General features: G+C 45.8%; 1 protein-coding gene across 7 annotated transcripts in view; it reads right to left on the reverse strand.

Moving 5' to 3' along the window:
- MICAL2 (microtubule associated monooxygenase, calponin and LIM domain containing 2) overlaps nt 1-23,089 on the reverse strand; it is a 233,885-nt gene that overhangs the window by 167,871 nt on the left and 42,925 nt on the right. For all 7 annotated transcript variants that reach the window (XR_006341165.1, XM_043902882.1, XM_043902873.1 and 4 more), the window contains exon 3: nt 14,945-15,285. Coding sequence is in view for 6 of the 7 variants with exons in the window: in XM_043902882.1 (XP_043758817.1) it covers nt 14,945-15,208 (264 nt within the window). In the remaining variant the exon portion in view is untranslated. The remainder of the gene's footprint in view (nt 1-14,944; nt 15,286-23,089) is intronic.

A 23,089-nucleotide genomic window follows, 5' to 3' on the forward strand; every position in this document is an offset into this window, starting at 1 on the left:
ATGGGAGGAAAAGGCAAAAGAGACTTCGGACACACAAAATGCCATTACTTGGGTAAGAGATTGCTACCTCCACCAAAGTGTTGTCAGTGGAAATAGAGAGAGGGGGACAGATACAAATAAAATTGCAAAGGAAGGTGCAGCAGAACCGACAACTGGGAGCAGAAAGCAGACAGGAATCCAAGGTGCTGGCATGGTTTTGGGCCTTCAAGATTTAGAGAAAGAGGAGGAGAGAAACAGGTTTCAGAAAGAAGATGGTCAATGTGGTTTAAAGGTGCCCAAGGGACATTCTGAAGATGTCTTAAGTTACCTAAGTGGGATCATGGGGCTCAAGAGACATGTAGGGCCAGAGATACAAAAGTAGAGAGTAGCCCTCATGGGGGAGGGAGGGGTGACAGATGAATGTAGCTGAGATTTCCCCTAGGAAGCATACCCAGCAGAAGCAGGTGTCAGAGACAAGCCCTTGGAGGACACTGAGCATGTACTACAGAAAAGGAGAAAGAGCATGAGTATAACTTTAAAAAATGTGTCTGAAAAATTGTGTCACAAATCCAACAGGATAGTTTCAAGAAGGAGAGGAGGCAATTAACAGCTACCAGGCACTTAAATGCTTTGTGTTCATTTGGTGTACAATTGTCATTCCAGTACTACGACATGACTATTATTATTCCCATTTCACAGATGAACAAATAGGGGCTCCAAGAGGCAGGGTTACACTACTTACCAAGCAGTAGAGCTGGTATTCAAGGAGAAAATAAAACCTAAACTTGTTAGAATGGACTACATGAAAGGCTTTCAGTGATCTGTCTCCTATCTACCCAAGCCCCAACCTTACCTCCTACCACACTCCCCTCCACTCCCCTCTTGGCTGCTTTGCTGCCTCTTCCAGCTGGCCAAGAGCGTTCTCAGCTCAGGGCCATTGCACTTGTTGTCCTCTCTGAATAGCCAGCTCTTTGCCAGCTAGCTGCTTCCTACTTGGAGATCTAAGCTTAAATGTCACCTATAACACCTTGTCTTGAGATAAGACGAGATGGTTGGATGGCATCACCAACTCAATGGACGTGAACCTGAGCAAACTCCGAGAGATAGTGGAGGATAGGGAAGCCTGGCATGCTGCAGCCCATGGGGTCACAAACAGAAGGACATGACTTAGCAACGGAACAACAACATACTGTCTAGAATCAATTACCCTTCCTGCTTCTCTCTATCATAATGCCCTATTTATGTCCTTCTTAAGAAGAGGTGATAAGACTGCTTTTGTGTGTTTCTGTTCTCCCCTGGACCAGACAGAAATCTGCACAGTTGCAGGGGCCTTCTCTGCTGTCTTCACCTCTCCTCTCTGGTGCCCAAGGAGTGGCACTCAGCAATCACTAAATGAGTGAGGAAAGACTAAATTAATGAATCTACTCCTTCTGGGGGTAGTGTTGGTTAGTTGCTGTGGATGTTCGGGAGGATTTTTTCCCTTCCAGGAAGACTTTTCAGTTGCTGTTTAGTTGCTCAGTTGTGTCTGACTCTGCAACCCCATGGACTGCAGCACGCTAGGCTTCCCTGTCCTTCACCATCTCCCAGAGCTTGCTTAAATTCATGTTCATTGAGTCAATGATGCCATCCAACCACCTCGTCCTCTGTTGTCCCCTTCTCCTCCTGCCTTCAATTTATCCCAGTTGTCAGGGCCTTTTCTAATGAGTTGGCTCTTTGCATCAGGTGGCCAAAGTGTTGGAGCTTCAGCATCAGTCCTTCTAATGAATATTCAGGATTGATTTCCTTTAGGATTGACTGGTTTGATCTCCTGGCAAGCCAAGAGACTCTCAAGAATCTTCTCCTGCACCACAGTTAGAAGGCATCAATTCTTCGGCACTCAGCTTTCTTTATGGTCCAACTCTCACATCCATAAATGACTATTGGAAATACCATAGCTTTGACTATATGAACCTTTGTTGGCAAAGTATCACCAAGTCTGCCCTCGCCCAGGCAGCAAGACTTGTCCCAGCCTGTCCCTGATGTGCTGGTCTGTAATGAAAGAGCAGAGAGCTCTTCTAAGACAGGATGGCAAAGGATGCAACAAATTCCTCGAGCCTGAGATAGCTGTTATTCACAGAGGGAGAGACTCTAGTCCACCTTTGCTTTCTTCATCTCCAGGGTTTCACAAGTCCTTCCATGAGGATCATGTGACTCTGCTCATCCACCTCCAGGGGTTTTACAAGGTCCATGCAATCTGGACCTCCTCACCTCACTTCCTTCCTGGACCTGTGCCTGAACACATCAGCCTGACTCTTTCTCATCACAAAGGTTTCCCTGTTGTTTTGAGAATATGCCAAGCACGTTTGCTTGTCAGCATCACTGTTCCCTTTGTCTAGAACTCTGTTTCCTCTAAGTGCCACTTGCTCACTTCCTTCAGGTCTCTGCTGAAATGTCACCATCTCACAGAAGCCCTCCCAGCACATCTGATATAAAACAGCAACCCACCTCTACATGGGGCACCCACATCACCCTCACCTTGTTTTTTCTCTATAGCATTTACCACCACCAACACATGCACACTCGGGTCACATATATTTATTTGTCGTCTGTACTTCTCAGAGAAGAATGTAAACTCCAAGAGGACAGGGATTTTATTTGTTCTCTTTACTGCTGTAACCCTGATGCCTGGCATGTAGTAGGCATTTCAAATGGTTTTTTGAATGAATAAATAAATGTGAAATTTTTAACTCAGGGATGGCAATTTTAAAATAAGAGTAAGCAGAAATACTTTGGTGGTTCCACTTAACTTTACCACAGTGGTAGAATCTGCCTGCTAATGCAGAAGACACAGGTTCAACCCCTGGGCCAGGAAGATCCCTTGGAGTAGGAAATGGCAACCCACTTCCGTACTCTTGCCTGGAAAATCCAACGGATAGAGGAGTCTGGCAGGCTACAGTCTATGAGGTCACAAAGAGTTGGACATGACTGAGTGATTGAGCATGCTCGCACACACGCTCTCAAACCGTTAAACACGAAATTACCATACAACCTAGTAGTTCTACTACTGGGTATATGCCCCAAAGAACTGGAAATAGGAACTTGAACTGATACTGTATGTCAAGGTTCATGGCAGCATCATTCACAATAGGTGAAAGGCAGAAGCAACTCAAGTGTCCATCGAGGGATGAATGGATAAACAAAATGTAGTATGTGCATATAACAAAATATTATTCTGCCTTGAGAAGGAAAGAAATTCTGACACGTGCTACAACATGCATGAACCCTGAGGACATTATGCTAAGTAAAATAAGCCAGTCACAAAAGGACAAATATGTATGATTCCATTTATATAAGGTACCCAGAGTAGCCAAATTGCAGAGACAGAAAGTAGAATGGAAGTGCCAGGGGCTGGGGAGAGGGGAGAGAAGGAAATTACTGTTTAATATGTAGAGTTTCAGTCTGGGATGATGAAGAAAATTTGAGAGATGAATGGTGTATTGGCTGCATGACAATGTAAATGTTGTATACTGAGAAACGATAAAAATAGTAAAATTAATGTCATGTATTTTACCACAGTTAAAAAATAAACTCAAACTCAATTCAGTTACTGGAAAACAAAGTATGACTGGAATAACTTGGACATGTAAATCTACTTTTTTAACTGTAAATATTATGAAATCTAAATATGGATTAAGTATTTCTGATTAAAATTTAGCATCCAAATTGAGATATGTTAGTAGAGTAAATATACACCAGAGTTCAAGGTCATAGTACAAAAATCTAAAATATCCTATTAATAACTTTCATAGAGACATTTTAGAATATTTTTATAAATTGGATTAAATAAAAGATATTACTAAAGTTGGAAAAAGAAAGGATTAAAGTTCTGGTACTTGGTACCACTTGGCTGAGCCTTGAAAACATTATGCTAAGTGAAATAAGCCAGATACAAAAAGACAAATATTACATGATTCCACTTACATGAAATACCTAGAATAGGAAAATTTATAGAGACAGAAAGTAGATTAGAGGTTACCAAGGGCAAGGGGGAAGTGGGGAGTAGACAGTTACTGCTGAAGAGTTCAGAGATTCTATCTGGGGCAGTGAAAAATTTTGGAAGTAGAAAATGGCAATGGTTGTATAACATTGAGAATGTAATGCCACAAATTCCCATACTTAGAATGATCAAAATGACAAATTTTATGTTATACATATTTTACCACAGTCAAAAAGGTAAACATTAGGAATACCAAAGAGAGAAACAGAGACAGAGATGGAACAGAGAAAAGAGAGGAGGAGAAAATGAACAGAATGCTTTAAGGCAAAGAGAACAATGCACAGCTGTATGGTAACCATTGGCTTGCTAACCAGATGGGGTGAAGAAACTTTCCTGGACTTCTACAGATGTGGACATAGAGAATTTTTCCAAGTATGTTCCTCAAATTTAGACAGTTCTCCCTGGAGAAAGATCTGAGGATAAAATCCTCCCACTGCTGAATCCCCACGGACAAACCATTGGTGAAGCTTGCTACCCTATATTTATATCTCTTAAGACTGTGATGCTTAAGAGGAGGAGCAGAATATGCCAGGTGGCAGTGAAATGTGCTCCATACTGTTCAAGGCTCTGTAGTTACAGCACAGTTGGGTTTTCTTCCCAAGACACTGCATAGAAGTTTAAGGTAAATAGTTTTTTATGTAATATAATTTAATATATAATATATTCATGTATATACTATATATATATGTACTGTATATACTATATACTATTCATGTATATACTATTAAATTTATAACTTACTCCCCTTAAGTATTATTGTTGCTGTTCAGTCGCCCAGTCATGTCCAACTCTTTGAGACCCCATAGACTGCAGTACACCAGGCCTCCCTGTCCCTCAACATCTCCCAGAGTTTGCCCAAGTTCATATTCCTTGCATTGGTGATGCTATACAGCCATCTCATCCTCTGACGCTCTCTTCTCCTTCTGCCCTCAATCTTTCCCAGCACCAGGGACTTTTCCAATGAGTTGTCTGTTAGCATCAGATGACCAAAATACTGGAGCTCTAGCTTCAGCATCAGTCCTTCCAGTGATTATACAGGGTTGATCTCCCTTGAGATTGACTGGTTTGATCTCCTTGCTGTCCAAGGGACTCTCAAGAGTCTTCTCCAGCACCACAGTTCGAGGCATCAGTTCTTTGGCATTCAGCCTTCTTTACGGTTCAGCTCTCACAATCATATGTGAACACTGGGAAGACCACAGCCTTGACTATACGGACCTTTGTCAGCAGAGTAATGTCTCTGCTTTCCAACCCTTAAGTATACATGTCTATAACTACACATGTTCTAAAATACACCATTTGTATTGGTGTATGTGTTGAACATGTCATAGAGAGGGTTGGTAGCTCATAGCTGACCATCCTATATCAATTGAGGTCTTTGTGGCCTCCCAATCCTGTCTCCTGCAAAACTCACTGGCTGAAAGGCCAAGTAAGAAAAGATTCAGCTGCCTGAACCCGCAGGCATATGATTCTTTTATACAGTTCGACTTCTGCCCAGTCCTGCTTCTCTCCCCCATTCCTTTCACAGGTATTGATTACTAATGAACATCTTGCACTCCAAACACCTTCTAAGCATCTGCTTTTGCATAACTCAATCTGTGACAAATAATGTACTATTCACTAGTTACTATTCTAGGTGCTGGAAAATCAGCAGAGACTATGCAGACAAAAACTCCTGCCCCCATGGAGCTTACATTTTATTAACAGTAGGGTTTCTGGAAACACTTTTGTCTGTGTGATAAAGCAATGCATGCAGCTACAGCAGTCCCTTCTACCTTCCTCCTGCCTCAAAAGCAGACGTGACGGCAGGAGATACGGCAGCAACCGCCTTGTGACTACAAGGGGACAAGTCATGAGGAAAAGCCTGGAGCTGCACTATCGAACTCAGCAGCCATTAGTCACACGAGGATACTGGGCATTTCAAGTGTGGCTAGTGTGAACTGAGCTGAGCTGTAAAACACACAGGATTTCAGAGACTTAATACCAAAAAAAGAATTTTAAAAAATCTCAGTAATAAATTTTTATATTGACTACATGCTGAAATAATAATATAGTGGATATAGTAAGTGAAATATATTGTTAAAATAAACTTCACCATTTCTTCATACTCTTTTAAAATGTGGGTACTAGAAAATTTTAAATCACATACGTAGCTCACATTATATTTCTCCTGGACAGCACTGGCTCAGAGAATCACAGAGAATATAGCCATTGAATTTTCAGTCACCATCTTTCTCCTGACATCTGGTTTAAAAATAAGCTCCTATTTGTTTAAAGTCACTGCAGTCGAGTTTGCAGTTGAGTGCAATCATTTCTGATTCAAAGGGAGCGTGAATCGCCCTGGACCTGCCCTACGGCAGGAAGGCTGAATTCAGCCTGGCACTCCCATCTACTTGATAAGAGTTAGACAGATATATTCACACTTAAGTGGACAAATCCCTTGCTGTGGAATATATTTATCTCCAAGATATTTTTTTATTATGAAGAAAAGCAAAGCTGAGCAAGAGCCTCCAACGAGCAGGAAGGAGGGAAGCCAGGGGACACCTTCCAGTCTGGGAAACAGAGTGTGAAACTGCTTCATGGCTTCCTCTTGCCTTGCCCAGTGGTACACATTAATTTGGATAATCCTGGCCAGAGATTCCCTAAGGCCTTGTGCAACCCTCTGTGGGCCAGGAAGTGTGAGAGGTTTTTCTTTTTCCTCCAAGGCCCAGCCCTTTAGCCTAACAAGCCTACTGGCTAATTTCCCCATCCTCCTTGAAAGCTCCATGAACAGCCAGATGCTAGTTAAGCTGCCGACAAAGATTGTGGTCCTCATCACACACCCCTGGGAGAGGGTGCTCAGATGCAAATCTGGACATATGTTTGAATAAGAAAATAAGGCATTGGCCAGTCCTGGCTTCTTTAAACCCACTCTCAGGGCTTGGAAATACTGGGACTCACCCAGGACAGCTCTACAGAGAGAACTATATGTTAATAGTATGCTATTTGTGCATGCGTGCTCAGTCGTGTCCAACTCTTTGCGACTCCATGGACTGTACCACACCAGGCTCCTCTGTGCATGGGATTTTTCAGGCGAGAATACTGGAGTGGGTTGCCATTTCCTCCTCCAGGGGATCTTCCCAACCCAGGGATCGAACCCGAGTCTCCTGTGTCTCCTGCATTGCAGGCAAATTTGTTACCTACTGAGTCATTGGGGAAGCCCCCAGTATGCTATTTGTACTATTGCAGAAAGAAGCCTCTTGAGCTACACAGTTCATTCATTTAGTCCCTGATCACCTTCCCTGTGTCAAGCCCTATGCTGTGCTTCAGACCCAAAGAGGAGCCAGTTCCGGTACCTGTCCTCAGAGAGCTCACAGTGGTGAGAAAGGAGAGAAAAAAGCAGTCAGTGAGGGACACTGATCAGCAAGATGGTGATAGGACCAGAGCTGGGAGCCAGTAGAAGCACCAAACTCAATTGGGGATGAAATAAGAGAAGGGAGATGTAGAAAGGAGGTCAGGGCAGGCTCCCTGGAGGTGATACTAGCTTAAACTGAATCATAAAGAGAACACGTTAGGTAGGCCAGGAAGGTGCCCCTGCTCAGCACAAAAAGTACAGATCCTCCATGGGTCAAGGATCTAAAATCTCCCACTATTTGATGAAATTTTGAAAGCGTATTCTTGTATTCATTCTTCATTGAAAGAGCAGTCACCTTTTACAAAACACATTTCTTAATGAAGTCATGTGTATGAAACTATAAATCACTATGCAAATGCTGGATGTAACAGTAATGAAATCACTGTGATTGTTACAGGGGTGGCAGTGGTCCCGACCATATTGCTACCGACTGCTCTTCACTCAGTGACCCCATTCAAGGCCACCCTGCCCAGACTCCAGGATTCAGAGGGTGTCCATCCCAATACCCACTCAGCCAAGCCAAAGAAATCCAAGTAGGCAACATCTGACTGTGGCTCCCTGTTCAAGCAGGGCCCTTCTTATGACTCCCCTGCACTATTGGGACTGTCTACTGCAAGAACCTCCATGGACGAGAACTTGGCAATGCCCGTAACATTGTCAATGCAATGCACACACCTTAGGACTCTGAAATTCTCACAATGTATCCCACAGACAAACTTTCAAGTGCATACAAAGTACATACGAGGAAGTGTACAGCAGCACTGTTTAAGATGACAATAGACTGGAAACAACCTAAGCAGTTAAGTAAACTGTGACGGAGCCATAAAATGGGAAGCCATAAAAAGCCATGAAAGTAATAAAAGGGTTAGATTCCCCATGTACTGATATAAAACAATCTCCAAGATATGGTTTTTGTTTTGTTTTGTTTTGAGTGAAAAAAAAGGTACACAACAAATACGTTAAAAAAAAACTTCCCATTAAATAAGAGGAAGGGGGGTGCATGCATACACACACAAATGGAGACTTTCAGGAAGGGCACATGGGAAATGGCTTACTGTTTGCCTCTAGGGAGACCTGGGGGCCTGGGCAAAGGCATTTCCATTCCCAGTATATTTTCTTGTCTTGTCCTGCTTGAATTAATTTTTTTTTTATCATGAGCATGTGTTTTTTAAAAATTTAATTAATTTTTGTCTGCACCCAGTCTTTGTTGCTGCGAGCAGGCTTTCTCTAGTTGCAGCAAGTGGGGGCTATTCTCTAGTTGTGGTGCCTGGGCTTCTTATCATGATGGCTTCTCTTGTTGCAGAGCATGCGATGAGAAGGTACTCATGGGCTCAATAGTTCAAGTGCACATGCTTAGTTGCTCTGTGACATCCTCCTCCAAGGATTGAACCTGTGTCCCCTGCACTGGCAGGAGGATTCTTAACCACTGGACCACCAGGGAAGTACTGCATTTCTTTTTTAATTAAAGAAAACTAATTAGATGGTTCTTAAATAGACAAAGAACTCTTTAATTATAAATGTATTTGTAAAATGAACCACAGTGAACCCAGACTAACCACTTCCCATGAAGACAGCCAAAAAAGAATTTTTTCATCTCAGTTTAATATTGTTGGGATAATTGACTTCCTCAATCTCACATAGCATGTTCAATGCATGCACTCAGGCAAACTCCACACACTTTGTGAGGTGCACTTCACGCATGTCACACTTCGTGGTGACAGGTGTAGTGATTCACAGAACTCGATTGGTAATCTAGGCTTGCAGACGTGTCTACTTGGGCAGCGCCATAGTCCACTGGCAGGTAAGTGGACAGATACAGAGTTTATGGAAGCTTTTTGTTCAACTAGCACTTTCCTGGTGGTTCAGACAGTGAAGAATCTGCCTGCAATGAGGGAGACCTGGGTTTGATCCCTGGGTTGGGAAGATCCCCTGGAAGAGGGCATGGCAACCCACTCCAGGCAACCCATTCTTGCCTGGAGAATCCCCATGGACAGAGGAGCCTGGAAGGCTGCCGTCCATGGTGTCGCAAAGGGTCAGACACGACAGAGTGACTAGCACACACAGCACAGGTCACAGTGCGGGGACCACCCTCTACTCTGTCGGTTACGCCTGCAACTGCCGGTATTAGGCAAAGCGGTGCTGGACATTCCCAGCCGGTGCAGCCGAGCCAGGCTTTGAGGGCCCTGGTGGGTGATTTCAGAAGTGGGGAATGTCAGATAGGCTTATCTAGGCTGCAAGATAGCGGCCTTCCCTCCCTCCCTGCTCCTACTGTGCTCCGCTCAGGCAGCTAGGGAAGCACGCTGGAATGAGCTGGGCTGCAAGCATTACCCAGGAAGGGGTTACCCACCCCTGGGGAGTCAGCGCAGACACAAAGACGGGCAAAGGTCATGTTCAAGAGCAGAAGGCGTGGCGCAACCCAAAATACAGACATTGCCTGCTCACAGGATAATCCCAGAGTTTTCATTATATAGGCTGGCCCCGTGGCTGCTGGTGACAGGAGCCTGTGAGTCATTTCCTGCAAGCGTGTTTTTATGGCAGTGATGTACAAATGCCTTCTGGTCTGAACTGGTTACCTGTGATTACCAAGCCACCCCCTGGAAGGTGGGAGCAGGAACCCTGGATTGGGATCAGGGACACATCCTCAATGATCCTCCAGGTCCTCTGTCTGAGCCTGGCCGCAGGAGGCCTTCTGGTCTCCTGCCATTCATCCATCCTGCTCTCACGCTCTCCCCTTGCTCTTCCCTCGCCACATGGGCATCTTCATTCCCATTACATGAGCAACTCACTCTTCCCAGAATACGTTTCTCTGCCTTATGTTCCCTTGAGCTCTTCCTTCAATAAAGCCAGGCAAACTCCTACTCATCTGTCAAACCCCAAATTATTTCTCTTCTTCCAGGAAGCATTCCCAGACTGCTCCAATCACTTGCTCTTCTATAGTCCTGCAGAACAGAGTACACAACTCTCATATCACTTAGGATATTAATAATAATAACAACAGCTAAACATTAGCTGATCACTTACCATGTACTAGGCAGCATTCTAAACACTTTTCAAAGATTACCTTATTCAATGTTCACAAAAACTCCATGAAGGAAGAAGCATCATTATCCTCACTTTACAGAGGCTGCTACTAAGAATAAGGAACTAGGTAAGTTGCCCAAAGACACAGAGCTCTTAAGTGACTGACTGGTGCCTAGACAAGTACCTGGCACATAGTAGCTGCTTAATAATCATTTACCTCAAAAATGATTAAATAAGTGAGTAAATACAGAAATGATGACATTTCTGTCCCCTCTATAGAAAGCCCAAGTGAGAACCATTTCTTACTACTCTTTCAAACCATCTCCTCTGTCAAACACCTACTAAGGTGTAGGGTATAGGAAATACCTAATGAATGAATAAACAAAACACTATACAAGCAATCCAATAAATAGAATCCAAACCCTGGCAATGCCACCCACTAGCTTCAACCAAACAGCTTCAGCTTCCTGGGCCTCCTGGTCTGCCATCTGTCAAATGCAGAGATTGTATACAACATTCTTTCAACTTCCTTCTAGCATTAAAAGTATATATAAAATAAATGACCAGACTCAATGACTTTGTGGCGACAGTAACTCCCAGGCCAAATTATGTATTTTACTTTCTTGGGCGCTGTCTTCCCCAGGAACAGCACAATCAGATGTGGCGTTTGATCTGGGTACTACCCTAATTCGCAGTCAAAATCAGCCCTGAAAGAGTTTCCCTTGGCCTGCTCCTTAGTTCGCTCATTTCTTATCCAAACAGATCACACCCAGGGAAAGAATTACTAAGTGCTTGGCTAAACCCTCATAAATAATAATCAATAATGAACAATAACCCCAACTTAGATTATGCAACTGGCACATAAACTACTGCTCTATGGACCGTGCAGGTCCTCCTCCCTATCCCCAGCATATGAACCAGAGGTCATCTTCTCCAAACAGACCCTGGTCACCAATCTTCCCCTGCCGTCACCACTAGTGCATGCATGTGCACACACACATGCGCACGTGTGCGCGCGCACACACACACACACACTCCTGCTGGCATGACGAGCTTACAGCACCTGGTAGGGGCTGATTAATGCTTGTGAATCACTGAGGCCTAGATCCACTCCATATGGTGCTGAGATGCATCCACATCAGGGCAAAGGTGGGAGTTCTGGCTGCATTTCATTCATTCCCACTCTACCTGTGACTAAGCAGGAGCTTGGCTATATGCCTGGTACCTGACACATCTGTGTTACATGGCTTAGCACCAATGATGAACCACAAGCATGCTAATGCCCATCACTCATTGTTTTGTTCAAGCTCAGCATCAGCTACTACACCAAGGGATAAACCTAAGTGAGATGTGTGAGCAAGACAGTGTCTGTTCATGTTGGAAGACAGGGAAGACCATGTTCTGTGTTCTGCTTGACTCACAACCAGGAGACCCAGGCTCTTAGAGTGAACATTACCCATCATTACCATTACCCACGTGAATCAATGTGCAGAGGCCTGGACCATACCTAGGATGCAAACAAGCAGTTGCTCATCATGTAGAGGACACCTAGTGTTTGTCTATCTCCCACCCCCCATCCCTAGGGCCCTGTTCCTCCCCTCACGTGAATCATGTGAAGCTTAAAAGGGCTGTCAAAGACAGTGGTCAGCTCCCTTGGTTTTGGCCTCAATAACTGGCCCAAAGGTGAGCTAACTGAAATCCTTGCCTGAGATTTTATTTTCCATATTGAGCAGGAAGACAAAGGTCTTTTGAGTCACAGAGCTTTCAAGATATGAATAAGAGGCTAGCAACATGGAGAAAACTTGTTTGCAGGAGGGAAGAATGGAGCCAAGACAGAGCAAAATATCTAAAAGATATTTAGATGGAAGAAGAGAGGGTGGGAAAGACTTTGAGTGTCTGGACCTTCCTGTTCATGTGAGTTCCTGTTTTGTTTAGGTTAGTTTGAGTTTCTAAAATGTGCAAATAAATTCACCTAATAGTCACAACCATTTTTCTTTATTTCCACAGTCCAGTAATTGATTTTAAACTTGAGTAATTTCAAATTCCACAAACAAAACTGAAGAACAGCAATATTTTGTTTGAATTCTTTTTTCTGTACACTGAGTGCATTTTCCAACAGGCCTTCTACAATTCAGGAACAGGTAGCTTTTATGAGATGGGCCGCCACATTTGATGTCTTTGTTTCTCCTCCTGAGAATGGTGTAAAAATTCCTGGACGAGAACCACTCAGCATCACTAAGGAAAGACATGAGTCCTTTCTCTTTGTTTTAATATCTTAGACATCACTGATGACCTGCCAACCACCAGATGTATGGACTCCTCCATTTCAAAGCCATCAAAGCTTGTAAAACAGGGGCTGGCCAGACAAGCTAGGCAACCAGTCAGTGATTTTTGGAAGGACACCTTCCTGGTAGTCACCCCTTCATTCCATCTCTCTGCTGGCCAACTCCCTCTGAAGGTCTGTCTTCAGATCCCCTAGAGAGTCCCCAGCAGCTAGGAACTGTTTGGGTATTTGGGGTGACGCATTTTCTGATGCGTCTGATTGCTGAATCATTTTCTGATTACTTTCTGACAAGAAGAGTTCTGAAAATCTTCCTTGAGAAAACATATTGCACTCTAGCCACCTAACTTCCATAGGACCTTTGAAAAAGGAAACCGCTATATATGGTTACTGAAAAGGGTGATGCTTTGTAAGTTAAAAGTTTCCCACTCCTAGAACTCTGATGAGCTGCCCAGTGAACCATGAACCATGAAGCTATAACAGCTAGAAAGGAGGTGCTGGGTGGGGATGGCACTTAGGATACTGGTCCCCCCCGCTTCTTTCTTTAAAGCTTTCTTCTCCTTGGATCAGGCTGGAGCTTAGCAGGTTATGGTCACGCCCTTCCTGGATGGCTAGTATGCTCTGGGCTAAAATGACTGCTGCTCCGCCTGACGAAATGCTCTCCTATACCCTATCCAGTCTGCATGTCCCAGGCTCAGAGGAGCTTGGCAGCTGTCTTCCCCAGGGCAAGGGAAAGTGGCTGTATCCCACGGTGGACTCAACAGCTCCGCATCACCAAAACAAAAACACAACAGTTCTGATCTCTATGGAGAGTTCAATCCTCTTGTCCAGGATTGGCACCAACTAGAATTCCAAGGGCTCTGACCGAGCTACCTCCTGTGAGGTCTAAATACAGCACGATCGCTTTTAACCTAAACATACAGCCTGGTCCAGTGCCCAGGGCTGACAGCCCCCAGGGAAGTCTTGACTTCTGGCTGCCCATTCGGGGATGGGCGATGCAGAGCTATCAGAGACATGATGTGCTAGGCACAGGTTCACCGATGTCACCTACATGTGATCCTGAGCAGAGGAAGGGGACGGGGTGGTGGAGAATGCAGAGATGTGAAGAGGAAGAGAAAGAGAGGGAGGAAATGGTAATAAATACCAAAGACCTATTTCTTAGCCAATTAAAGTCAGAGGATCTTTCTCAAATGTTTGTTCCCAGAGGAGCACAACTCTAATTATGTCTCTCCAGGGACTTCAGGGCATAAGCCCTAAAATCAGAGAGATTGAGGTTGCCTTCTTGTTGTGTGGCCTTAAGTGAGACTGACTTTTCAGGTTGAGACTGACTGTAGGTTCCATATCTCTTAAGTGACCCAAAGGACTACTGTACTGTTCAATGAGACCTCATACAGAACGGGCCTGGCCCAGAGAAGCTACTTGGTAAATAATGGCTCCTAGAAGTAGTGGTAGTAGTAATAGCAGAAGCAGGATAACATCAAGCATGCCTTTGATGAGTGGAATATTTCGTGCCATATCAATAAACAAGGATGTGTCAAGTCATCCTCAACTGCAGCCCTCCAGTGCCAGGTGGTGAGCCTTAAGGGCACTCAGAAAGGAGACGAATACCTGCCATCTAGCAGCTATAGGACTACAGCCACTCCCTACAGTGAGCCCTGAGGAACTCAGGATATACAAACAGGACACTGGCCCCAAATAGCTGAGGTGTGTTATCAAAGGAATGATTTCTGTGAGCCCAGACTCTTGCATCTTAGAAGAGCACTGATTTCCTTAACTTGGGGTATCTGGCTTTATTCAGAAATAATCTTGATGTTCAGACTATCTGCCCTTTGTTGCAAAACTTCCATATAACCTGGCTCCTCTCCTCACCTCCTTGGAGCAATTCTCTCCTACTTGAGATGCTGTCTCCTGAAAAATCCTAAAAGTCCGTACCAAATAAAGCATAGCTCTCAGCTTTTAGGTTATGAATATTTTTCAATTTGACACCTTTATTTTCTGTGCCTCAGAGAGCACATAAGAAGAATTGCTGAGACCACCATGATAGGATAGAAGCCCCCAACCAAGATAAGCTGTGCATATACAGACAAAGGTAACCTGCAGCTGAGTCAAACAATAAAACACAACCACACCTGCTAAGAACCTTACAATGGCAAAGTGACAACAGCTTCCTAACCTCCCAACAAGCCAACCCACATGCCCCACAGGGTGAGAAGCGTCTATGCAGGGGTTCCCTTACCTTGGTATTCATACAAGACTTTCCTCGCTTATACTCTTTGTGGGACCCACGCTTGTCCAGTTTGTACCACAGGGCCTTGGCCTTCCAGGTGGTCACCTTGGACTTGAGCTTGGAATAAAAGTTTCTGTGGTCCAGAGGGTCTAGGTCCAGGTGTCGGGTGAGGATGTTGAAGGCCTGAAGGGTACCTTTGCATGTGGAAGCTTGGACAAAGTTCTCGAATATCTGCCCGGCCTGGGTCTGCTTCTCATCCTCATTTTCCCCCATGTTTCAGGAGCCACGCAGAGCAGTGATGTGGAGAGGGTGGAGGAGAACACCATGAAGTACCTGGAGAAACGTCACACCTGCAAAGGTAGATCGAGGCAGAGGTGAGCTCCATGGACGAGAGTAGGGTGGGGAGAGAGTGCAAAGAGGTAAAAATACAATTCCTTTAAGATATTAACATACTAAACATAATACCAACCATACATACTCTACAGGAGAGGTATAATCATACCATCTAACCTGGCAATGCTGCTTTGCTGGCAATCTCTCTCCCCGACACTCCACTCCCCTGGCTTGCTGCAAAGAACTACAGATTGCCAAAGACATACCCTGGCTGATGTCAACATTATCTGGTCAATCTTGCCATAAGCCAGACGGTTCTGGAAGTAGCAACTAGCAAAAGGAAAACAAACAAACCCAGAAACCCAGATTTCACACTGCTGAAAACCTATAATTCTTGGTACCACAAACTTATTGACTAATATTAATGTAACCTAACCACATGACACAAATGCACAGTTCCCAAAAAATAAAGCTCTCTAGATTTCATGACCACCATCCCACCTGTCTTTAGACATCACACTTTTACATCTTCCTTCATTAGTTATCAGAGGGCGGATCTTCTCTTTATACAGACAACAAATGGCAACTTCTCAAGTCTGCTGGAAGGACAGCATCCACTTCAATGAGACATACAGAAAGACAGAGAGACATGCGGGTCTCCTCCTGATGCACAAAATGAGTCTGTGCTTTGTAAGCCCAAGCTGGGAGCTATTTGGAACAAGTGCTAAAGGAAAGAAAAATGTGATGGAGGCTCATTCACATCAAAAAAATAGCTTGCCAGGGTTTTGGCCATCATCCTTTCTTCTCTGCACCACTCTAACCTCAGGCATTTTCTTAGGAAAGTCATTTAAGTTTCAAAGGAACAAAAATAAATTAGACTGATTTTCCAAAGCACTAGCTATTTTTCCAGAATCTGAAGCTGGTGCAAGAAAACGAGCATGGAGGAGCTGGGGCTGGCCCTGCTGTCAGGAGGGCTTGAGGGAGTCTGTAAACAGAGGACAGAGCTTACCAAGCTCCCCCAGACAGAGGCCTGGCAGGAGGAGGTCAGCAAACAGAGACAAAGCCCTCGGGCTGGGTAGCTTCCCACTCTCCAGACAGAAACGCCACTGTGGGTGCGCTTGGATTGCGGGCTGGCCTTATAAAACTAAAAGCAGAGGATGGTGTTTATCTTCTTCCTTAATCCTTTACTCATTCATTAAGCAATAACTACTGGTGCCTTAGCAAGGGCCACACATCACCCTAGATGCTAGAGGAGGATACAGAGACAGGGCCTAGCAAGGAAGGCAGACCCGTAAATAGTTGATTACAAGACAACAGGCCAGCGCTTGGAAAACCGAACACAGCACACAGAAGCCCAGAGAAGGAGATGCTCAGCAGAGCCTGGAGAAGCCCAGAGGAGCCACAACAGGGAAATGCCAAAACGCTGCGATTTCAGGAATGAGGTGGATTTCGCTAGACGACTTGGGAATGGACCATACAGAGGCACGGATCTGGAAAGAGCCAGCATGGCTGCAGAATGACAGCAAGTTCAAGGCATTGGGAATTCAGGACTCGTGACAAGGTGTCGGGGGGCAGACTGTAGAGGGGACTGGGGCTTCTCCAGTGGGCCGTGGGGTACAGACAGAGCAGCGGGGTGAGATAAGTCTTTGGGAAAATGAGATGGCAGGGGTGGACTGGAGAAGGAGGCAGCTGAGGATTGCCCAGGCGCAACAAGGAAAGAAACTGGCAGGGCAGGGGGAAGGAAAGCACACACATGTATGTTACGCAGAGCCTGGCTGGGCGCCATCTGTGAGGGGCTGCTCGCTGGGGGCAGACAAGCTCTCCAGACACCCAGAATCTGATGGGTGAAATGGCTCGGGCTACAGCATAGGACACCTCCCTCCCGTCCCTCTTTCTCCAAGAGCTTCCAACAGGCCTGGCACAAGACTCAGCAGAAGGGAAAATAGTACATTCCCTGCTTCAGACCCAGCCAAACTCAATTCTGCAGTCAGCCCTCTGTCCTCTGGTCCCCTCAACTCAACAAACTCAACCAAGTTCAAAAGCTGGCTCTGTGCTCTACCCGGGACTGAAAAGACATGGATTCTCTCCCACGTGGATCAGTCAGAACCTTTAGTGTCTGCAGGGTATCACTCACATAAACTTTGCCTCCTCCTGCGTCTCAGCTTTTCCCCTGAGCAGGACTCACCACCCAGAGAGTATAAACAGAGAACAAGACTTATCTGCTTTTCTGAGCATATTAACATCCTCAGTCTTTATCTATCTTTGGAATCACTTCTATGCCAGGGATTGAAGAAGGGCTGGAGTAGCTAAATGACAGCTGCAAAGCTACTTGAATTCCACCGGAATCCTGTTGTATGGGATGGGCAGGTGGTGGAGAGGAAAACCACAGGCTTTGGGGCTCTTAAAGCCATATCCAAAGCTCAGCTTGGCCCCTCGCTGCCCACCTGGCCTCACACAAACCACATAAACTCTGAGCCCCAGCTGTTCCTTTTGTATGAGAGCCTGCAGAGCTGCTGTGGAGGGTGAGATATGGGAGTGAAGGCAGAACCTGGCCCAAGGAGGCACTGGGTAGATGTGAAGATGTATGGTGAAGCCATCACCTGCAGCTGATCTGAATCTGGGGAATGCCCCAGTTTGAAAAAACAACTTTGAAAATCAATTCTCCAAGTCACTCTCCCTCTCCTCCCTGTCTAAAATGGTGAACTGTTCTGAGTTATCAAGCTAGACCCAACTCAGAGAATAATTTATAAACTGGAAGAACCTGCCTCTTCCTAACGCCAGCTGCCTCCTCTCCTCCTCCGAAAGAAAAGTGAACAACTTAATTTTACAGCTCCAAGGGAAAGAGCCAGAGTGATGTTGAGGGCCGTGGGTGGGCGTGAGAGCTGCAGGAACTAGCTCCTATCTGGAGGGAGATACGAGGAGGTGGAGGGAGATGACTGGACAGGAGGAGATAAGCCCTGCCTGGGGCTGTGCCCCCGCATAGCCCGTGCCAGCCTCGGCCCTGCCACCCTGCATCTAGAGAGTCTAGTTTCAGCCTTTAAAATCATTTTCTAGTTTAAGTCAGAGATCTTAGGAATGACTGACACCCCCTAGGAGTAGGCCTCCTCACAGAAGAGCATCTGGATATATATGGAGTTTGGCAAACCCAGGTGTGGGTCTGGTCTCAGGCACTCACTAGCCACAGGACCCTTGGAAGGTTATCTCGTTTTTCAGCCTGCTTTCTCATCTGCTCAGTGGGGATTCCGATACTCAAGTCATAGAGTGGTAAGGAATAAATTCAATCATGTGTGATGTATTTAGCACCTGTGACTCCGTGATGACCACCACTTGTGGTGTGAGCCATTCATCAAATGGCTCAAACACCATCATACCAAAACGAAGAGAATATAATTGATGACCACTAGTACTAGCTTCCGGAGAAGGCAATGGCACCCCACTCCAGTACTCTTGCCTGGAAAATCCCATGGAGGGAGGAGCCTGGTAGGCTGCAGTCCATGGGGTCACTAAGAGTCGGACACGACTGAGCGACTTCACTTTCACTTTTCACTTTCCTGCATTGGAGAAGGAAATGGCACAGAAGATCTGGTTTCAAATCCACTTCCTAGCTGTGTAACCTTGGACAACTAACTCCCCTTCTAGATTTTAAGTTCCCATATGAAATGTGGGGAACCCCACATGAAGAAGTTTGAATGATGAATTGAAAACATCCATGGTACAAGGTAGTTTTGTGAATGAACTAGAAAGGCTGACTTAGAAGGACTCCCATAAGTTTGAGTCTGAGTTTCCAGAAACTGGAGTGTGGTATTTTGCTGGATACCCTTCTCTTTCCGCCAGAGAAGAAGGTCAGGATTAGTTAAGTCAGAGGATCCTGGGTAATAGCCCTTGTTAGCCTTTCTTGTCAATCACTACCCAGTTGTTGCTTTTTTGGAGTTTGGTATGAAATATAAATAAATGAACTACTCAGAAATATGAAAGGTTTCTGCATTTTTCTGGGAAGAAACAAGACATGATGCTTTAGTTTCTAAGAATAGCCTTGAAGCAATTTGGTCTTTGCCAACGAGTCCCTTATTTGTGGTTCTGCCTATGTGACTTCATGAGTCACAAAGCCATTGCTTCTCCCTGCCTCTGGCTGTTACAAATTAAAGCTCAGAGTTTCAGATTGCCAGCACTGGTAATGGGCTCTCGAGCCCCTAACATCTGGGAGACAAGTTCAAGGTTTATGTAGAAGCCCTGAGTAGTCCTCAAAATAAGGGACGAGCTCCTGGCCCAAGAGTTACGAGTATACTCATGTGTATACTCCCACACCTCTGTTGTTCTTTGGCCTCATCACCTGTGAAGTGGCATCAAAGAGTGTGACCAGGCAGTGTATAAAAGATGGGACCTCACTGGTGGTCCAGTGGCTAAGACTCCACACTTCCAATACAGGTGGCCCAAGTTCGATCCCTCGTCAGGGAACTAGATTCCACATGCTGTAACTAAGAGTTCGCATATCACAACTAAAGAACTCACATGCTGTAACTAAGACATGGCCCAGCCAAATAAATAAATAAAAGAGGGAATTCTAGAAAAACTGAAGGAAAGCTGGAAGAGACAGTGAGCAAAACCTTCTCTCAAACCAGAATGAGGAAATGGCAGCCCTCAACCCCACCCTCAAGGCTTACAGACACATTTCAAGGCAAATGCAATCTAAAAACCAAACCTTCTTGTCATTTCCACTGCCAAACCCCTATTCAAACTCTTAGGTTAACCACCCCAAGGGGCCATGGGGGCAGGGTCCAGTTTCCTCAGCAGTGAAAGATGGGGAGGTTTTCACCCCATACACTCGCAGAGCTGCTGCAAAGACTTAAAGTCCTCAGCTCTACACCTCACACACAGAAGACCCTCAGGCATGGCTACTTGGATCTGACATCTGAGATGAGGCAGGAGGCAGCCAGGGCCAAAATAGTGGGAAATCCTCACACACTACATCTCTACAGAGCCCAGCACAGGCAGAACACCTGCTTTACAGGTGATGTCTGCAGACGTCATCTTCTCACCTGGCCCCGGGAGGTCTGGCTTTCTATCTAACAGGGCATGTGACACCAACTTGAACCTAACCCTGGGGCAACTCCCAAGGTTGGGAAGGGGCTGAAAGGGCCCCCTTGTAATTTCCTTCCAGCCAGGGGTCCCCAGCCTTCCCTCCATCACCTCCCCAGATCAAGCACGCACCGCTTCCTGGGGCAGCCTGCCCCACCCTTGTCTCCACTGACAGGAAGAGAGCCTCAGTGAGATGATTCCTCTTGGTCCCTCTCCAGCAAGATTGATGCTGTCTCTCCAACGGCTTCTCCCCGCTGTTGGTTTTAGCCCTTGAGATCACCCACAGGAAGTCAAAGCCCTTTCTATGCAGGTTGAACCCACACGTGCAGTCTTCTTACACACGCCCTCTAGAGCCCCAACTGGAAAGGCTAATGAAAACACATCCAAGAGAGGTGCTGTGAAAGCCCACCCAAGTGCCTAGCCTGCAGCAGGGCCTGGGCACTGCCCTCTGTCTACACTGGCCCAGGTGGGGAGCTCAGCAGAGAGACTCCAGGCCCACTGCAGGCCCTGGCCTTCTGTGCTGCTCCTCCTCTGAGAGTCCAAGGCCTTGTGGTCTTGCCCTTCCATCCTCAGCACTCTCCTCACTGTCTTTCAATAGTGAGTTGACTCCACTGCTCTGGCTTGAAATGACCTCACACATTCCCTCTTCCTCACCTCAGTCCATTTCCTCATGGAATCACTCACACTAACAGATCCCAGGATGACCTAGGTCAACCCTCCACCCCCACCCCCATGAGTCAGAGAGCTATATGCTGACCAGTCAAAGTGCCAGGAAGCCTAGAGGGGTATGGTGATTCGCTTGCTGTCTCTCTGTATCTACTCTATAAGAAGCAAGGACTTTGAGGGTAGGGGGTGATTCCAGAACTTGATCATCTCACTTTCCTGCAAGGCAAGTTTGCCATGTGTGGTTACTGTATGTATATGCATGTGTTCATGTTAATGTATGCATATATATAAGTATGTGCATAAATGTTTATATACGCATGTATGTGTATTGTGTATACGTGTGTATTGTGTATACGTGTGTATTGTGTATACGTGTGAGGCAGGCAAAACTTGGGCCTGGGAATGAGGAGACTGAGCCTCATCAGAGCAGCAACAACTGCACTGCTCAGCTGCTCACCGGGTGCCAGGCCCTGGCCCAGATCTTTCACATCTGTGATCTCATTTAACCATCCCTGTTTGACAAAAGAGAAGGCAGATTCAGAGGGGCAAGCAACCCCCTTCATATGCCAAGTGCTGAATGGGCATGCCGTAAAGGAGCTCAGTTCTACCTCACTTCCAAATCCACGCTCTTAGTCACCAGATGACATGAGCCATGATGATGGAAATGTTAATAATACAACCTGCCTTTTCTGAAGTCGCTGTGTAAATTAAACAGGGTGAGTTCTGTAGTTTCTGAAGTTCTTTCAGGTTCCGAGAGCCTGCAAATGTCACACGGGGTGTGGCTTCTTAAGTTATGGTGCAACCAAGCAATAACGTATTAGGCAGTCTTTTAAAAATAATATTTATGAAGACATTTAATCCTTGGGGAAAATGCTTATGCCCTAAATCATGGTGAAAAGAGCAGGATACAGATTAAGGTGCTCAACAATTCCAACTCCTTATAGTAATATCCAGAGGAGAAAGGAATCAAGCCAAACATGATCCCTGGCCATGGGGGGGTGTGTGTGTGTGTGTGTGTGTGTGTGTGTGTGTGTGTGTGTGTGTGTGTGTGTGTGTGTGTGTGTGTGTGTGTGTGTGTGTGGCCATGGGGGGTGTGTGTGTGTGTGATGGTATTTCAGTTGATTTATTTGTAGCTCTATACTTTTCTGTATTTCCCAGATTCTCCACTGGAAGCACATACAGCTTTTGTAACTCCCTCCTATATACGCATCCCAAGTCCTGGAGTCTTCTCTCCCTGGCTAGACTGTCTTGGTCTCATGTATCTTCCCTTCCTCTGGCCAATCTGACTCCAGTCTTACTAGCAGTGCTGTTTTTCTCCAGAAAAGAAAGGGCCTTCCTGTAAGAAGTCCTGACACTGCTAATTTAATGAAGGGGCTTATATTCCAACAGGTGAGGGACAAGGTCCCCAAGGCTGCATTCCTCTCTCACTTCTGCTCTCTGGATCACAGACCTTCAAGTCCAGTGAGGCAGGCCCCTTTCCAAAGAGCCATGCTGGGATAAGGGGAAAACAGTACCTCTGACACAATCTCAGTTGTGTCCACAGACTCCTGACCAGCCAAACTCCACAAGACAGACACCTGCTTCCCTGCTTACAGTCCGCGTGCTCACTCAGTCATGTCCGACTCTTTGCGACCCTATGGACTGTAGTCCACCAGGCTCCTTTATCCATGGGATTCTCCAGGCAAGAATACTGGAGTGGGTTGCCATTTCCTTCTCCAGGAGAACTTCTCGACCCAGGGATCGAACTGGCGTCTCTTAGGTCTCCTGCATTAGCAGGTGGGTTCTTTACCATTAGTGCCCCCTGAGAAGCCCTAGGTTACAGTCCAGGAGCTGACAAAACAACACCCATCTCAGCACATACAGCGAGTCCATTTCACCAACAAAAACTCAGCAGCCTGTTCTGCATATTCTCTGAGTCGCCTTCATCACACACTGGCTGCCCGCGAGGACTGTCAAGTGCAAATGCCAGTTTTCAGGAGTCTAGCCTTTCTCAAAACTCCCAGAGGTGGGAGGTACCTGAGATAAGCAAATTCATAGACACAGAAAGTAGAAGGGTGGTTACCAGGGGCTGGGGAAAGA

This window comes from Cervus elaphus, chromosome 1 (assembly GCF_910594005.1).
Source record: "Cervus elaphus chromosome 1, mCerEla1.1, whole genome shotgun sequence".
NCBI lineage: Eukaryota > Metazoa > Chordata > Mammalia > Artiodactyla > Cervidae > Cervus > Cervus elaphus.